The sequence below is a fragment of the Alosa sapidissima genome, chromosome 8, assembly GCF_018492685.1.
Source record: "Alosa sapidissima isolate fAloSap1 chromosome 8, fAloSap1.pri, whole genome shotgun sequence".
Lineage (NCBI taxonomy): Eukaryota > Metazoa > Chordata > Actinopteri > Clupeiformes > Clupeidae > Alosa > Alosa sapidissima.
Window position 1 is genome coordinate 24,846,156 of NC_055964.1, and position 4,430 is coordinate 24,850,585.

The 4,430-nt window shown below is 47.6% G+C and overlaps 1 protein-coding gene across 1 annotated transcript; it reads right to left on the bottom strand.

Moving 5' to 3' along the window:
- Positions 1 to 406: 406 nt before the first annotated feature.
- Positions 407 to 1,519, bottom strand: LOC121715736 (C2 calcium-dependent domain-containing protein 4D). The gene is made up of 2 exons (XM_042101633.1): positions 1,047 to 1,519; positions 407 to 983 (listed from the first exon to the last, which is right to left on the bottom strand). The coding sequence occupies exons 1-2, from the start codon at positions 1,517 to 1,519 to the stop codon at positions 407 to 409; spliced, it is 1,050 nt and encodes a 349-aa protein (XP_041957567.1).
- Between the last annotated feature and the right edge of the window lie 2,911 nt (positions 1,520 to 4,430).

Genomic DNA, 4,430 nt, shown 5'->3' on the forward strand with positions numbered 1-4,430 from the left:
TATGTGAAAATGGCTATCAACCTATATAAAACAATTGAGGGAAATCCACATTACATTCAGCTGACATTATGAATTCCTCTCTGTGCCCTTGCATCTGCGGCACCTTACATTTGCAGATATGAGATCTAAAGACTTCAAAGTCTGTGAACCGTCTCTGACTACGCAGAGTCCTTAAACGCCCTCTAGTGGACAGGAGAGACTCTGCGCAGCGAAGAGAGACTGTCAGAGTGTGACTGCATCCACCTATGCTGATGTGTGTGTGTACTGATAAGGCTGCAGTAATTTTGACAGGACAGTGTATGTTACTATAATAATTGTGTATAAATTGTGGACATTTGTAAATGTTTGACTTTATAAGCAGTTTGTGCGTGTGTGTGTGTGTGTGTGTGTGTGTGTGTGTTTGGGTTTAGAGGGCCATCAGCTCTGACAGCGGCTTGCTGATGACGCCCAGCACACAGACCCTGCCCAGACCTCCGCTCTTGTCCTTGACCTTGACCTGCAGCTGCATGCCACTCAGCTCCTGGCCCTCGGGCTGGCTGAAGAAGAAGTCCTCGTTGAAGACCACAGGCTCGCGGCAGTGCCGGATGGTGGCGCTGTGCTGCTGCTGCATCTTGCCGGGGCTCAGGCACAGACTCAGGCTGCAGCTGAAGGGCCGGGGGTCACCTGGGTCGCGCAGGCCCTCCACCGAAACAACGCGGACGCGCAGCGTCGGGGGCTGGTCGTGGGAGGGGCTGGGGGCCGGGCGCTCTGTTGCCAGGCGCAGACGCCCCCTGGTGGGCAGGAGGAGCAGGTGCTCGCGATGCAGACGCTCCTGGCAGTGCAGCAGCTCCAGAGCGAAGGGCCGAGGAGGGGCCAGGTGGCTGGGGGAGGGCGTCCAGCGACGAGTGGGCGGCGTCGCCTGAGGGGTGGACTCAGTGGAGGAGGACATGTCCATCTCAGCGTCGGACTCTCTGAGAGCGACGTCTGAAAGAGGCCCTTGGCTGCTGTGAGTGACAGAGGCGCGTGTGCCTGTGTGTCTGAGCGCGGCGCGTGCGTGTGTGTGTGACAGCGTTGCTGCGGGAGTGTGAGGCTCCAGCCGCAGGTGACTGACGGTGGAGTGGAACAGAGATTCTTTCCTGCGCGTGTGCGGGCTCTCGTACAGCGAGCCTTCGTCCAGTGGTCTCACGGCCAGATGTGCAGGCCTCCTCAGCATCTGTGTCTGCGTGGGTCTCTGGGTCTGGGATGACCGCCTCTCCATCCACCTCTTCTTCCCCTCCACCTGCACCGACCCCTCTCTGCCACACGCCTGTGCATGAGCCTGTGTCTCCACAGGGTTGTGTGTCTCCAGAGGCATGAGTGAGCTGGGTAGAGCCGGGTGGTGTCGGATAAGTCTCGGTGGCAGGAAGAACTCAGGAATATTATGGGGTGTGAGGACGTTGCCATGGAGGAGCTGTTTGCAGGTGCTAGATGACGGGGAATCTCTGCACCGGATCTGTTCTGCACACTCCTGAGCCTTCCTCACCATCACTTTCATCATCATTGTGATAGACTCCGGCAATCCGACTGAATGCATGCATGCACGCACGCACGCACGCACACACACACACACACACACACACACATGCACACAACACACAGCAAATACAAGTTAACTTCAGTTCTGAGATGAAGGGTCTCTATCAGCAGAAAACTGGTGAAACCTACCTTCTTTGCTCTTTGTCTTCTCTTCTCTTCACTTCTCCTCTCTCTCAAAGGACCATATTCGGTCTGTTCCTATGTTGTCTAACCTGGTGGTCTCAGAGGCTGAAAGGTCATTTCGATTTATCTAGACTGACCAACTGTTTGTCATTTCCTTTTAGCCAGTCACAGCAGAGAAAGGCATCATTTGTCCCCACCCACTGTCTGGCCCCAAAGGAATTTTGTGTACGTCACTAGCTTTAGACTCACACATAATCAAAGCTTTGCACACTGTCACAGACCAACAGTCCTTTTGAGAGGAGCTGAACACTTCAAACACTGACCTTCTCATTTCTCAGCAGGACCATAACAACCCACCCCTTTGTATGTCATGACAAACATACAACCCCAAAACAGAAAAAGTTGGGACGTTGTGTAAAATGTGAATAAAAACAGAATGTAATAATCTGAAAATCTCTTAAATTCAAATTTAGTTGCAAAAAGGGCACAGACAACATGTTGAAATCAAATGTTAAATATAAAAAAGTTGACTATTTCATGGAAAATATATGTCAATTTTGAATTTGATACCAACAACATGTTTAAAAAAAAAGTTGGGACGGGGGTAACAAATGCTGGAAAAGCTGTGTAATGCTAAAGAAAACAAAAGAAGGAATGATTGATAACTAATTAGGGTAACTGGCAATACCATTGGCTATGAAAAAGAGCATCCCAGAGATGCAGGGCCCCTTAGAAGTAAAGATGTAGGTGTATCTGTAACGGAGGCGAACTGAACTGAGTTAGCGTGCTAGTTGCCCGTGTAAATCCTCACAGCCCTAACCTTAAGAACGCTTCTAACCGCTGAGTTGGAAGCCTGGGCTTTTAGCTCAGTGGTTAGAGCGTTCGACTCCCATGCCGGTGAGTGTCGAGGTGGCGGGTTCGAGGGCCGTGAGCGACGGACGAATTACGACCTCTGTTACATATCCATCACTCTGTGTAAACCTGTGTGCACAAATGATGAAACAAATGTAATCTGAATGTTTCTTAAGATGTAATTGTGAAGTATTTGGGAGTTCATCATCTCTGAAGGACATAATGTTAAAACATTCAGAGAATCCAGAGAAATCTTTGCAAACAAGGGATAGAGCTGAAAAACACATTGGATGGCCGTGATCTTTTGGACTTCAGATGGCACTGCATCAACACCAGACCTGTTTCCAGAACTGTCATTGTATGGGCTCAGGAAAACCTCTAATAACCATTCTATGTGCATTGTTTGACTTCAAAAACTGCAGCCAAAATTGTAACAGTCAAAAGACATAGTACAGAAAATACCACCGTCTTATCTGGGTTGAACTTGTTTAGAATGGACCGAGGAAACATGGAAAAAGGTCCTGTGGTTAGACCAATCAAAATGTACCATTATTTTTGGAAATCATGGACTCATCTGGGCTAAAGAGGAGAGGGCCTATCCAAGTATCCAACCTATCCAACTTGTTTTAGTGCTCAGTTCCAAGCCCAACATCTATGATGGTGTGGAGGAGCATTAGTGCCTACAGCATGGGCATCTTGTACATTTGTCAAAGCACAATCAATTCTGAATGATGTAGTCAAGGTTTTGAGCAATATACTGCCATCAAGGCAATGTCTATTCCAGGGAAGACCTTGGATACAGGAAAACAATGCCAAAATAAATAAATAAATTCTGCAAATATTTAAATAGTAATTCTCCATAGAGGACGAGTCCACACACACACACACACACAATTCTGTTTCATCTCAGTTTATGCACTTAGCCATAAACATCTAGATACAATGATTTTGCTATACTTGTTTGTTTTTATTATGACCGCCGCTTCGCTGCGCGGCGGTCATATAGGTTTAGTCAGATTTTTTTTCTTTTTTCTTTTTCTTTTTTTCTTTTTCGCATGTCCAAATTTCCGTCAAGGATTCCCGGGACACTGAAAGACCGGGGTACACGAAACTTGGTGGGCATGTAACCCCATATGGATAGCATGGAACCATCGTTTTTCGTTTTGATCTGTAGCCCCCCCGCTGGACTGGACCCCCCGAAAGGAGGGTAGGGCAGACACAGTTTTCTGTGAATATCTTGAGAACCGTAGGGCCTAGGATGACCAATTTTTTCCGTATGTTTGCCTCCAGGGGTCATGTTAACCCATTCCATGTGCACACATGTGCATAAACAGATACACACGCACACACATACATTCACAGTAATCATACGTATGACACATACTCACACAGTAGACATATGTACGCATGCATGCACATGCACAAACACACATACGCAGGCAAACACACAAGCACGCACACACACACACACACACCCACACCCACACACATAAACATAAACATGTACACGCACACATGCAACACACACAATTGAAGAATTTCTCAGAATTATGAACAGGCAAGATGGGGGTGGGGTTGTATAAAATTAATTTTACATCATGTTTTGGTACTTGTTGTCTAGCAGATACCAGTGAGAATTGAGTGTAGATAATGCAATTTAGTGAGACAGTTAGAATCATATAGGCCTTTCAGCGTGATTTATTTTTGTGGAAAAAATGTGCTGGACTGGGCGGCGGTCATATTTTGTACCGCTCTGCGGTACATCTAGTTGAATACTGTAGTGATCTGACCAATCTGGCCCTTTCACAATCGCCGTTTGCCGGAGTGTCCGCCAGAGGGCGCAGTGTTTCCTCGAATTACCAGGGATTGACCCTGACGTCATTTTACCTTAGTCCCGCCCT

What these genes read in the sequence shown, in the direction of transcription:
- LOC121715736 (XM_042101633.1), bottom strand. Translation starts at nt 1,519, where the DNA reads ATGATGATGAAAGTGATGGTGAGGAAGGCTCAGGAGTGTGCAGAACAG. An exon ending in CACACTCCCGCAGCAACGCT is followed by an intron (nt 984 to 1,046) that starts GTCACACACACA and finishes TGTCACTCACAG; the next exon opens with CAGCCAAGGGCCTCTTTCAG.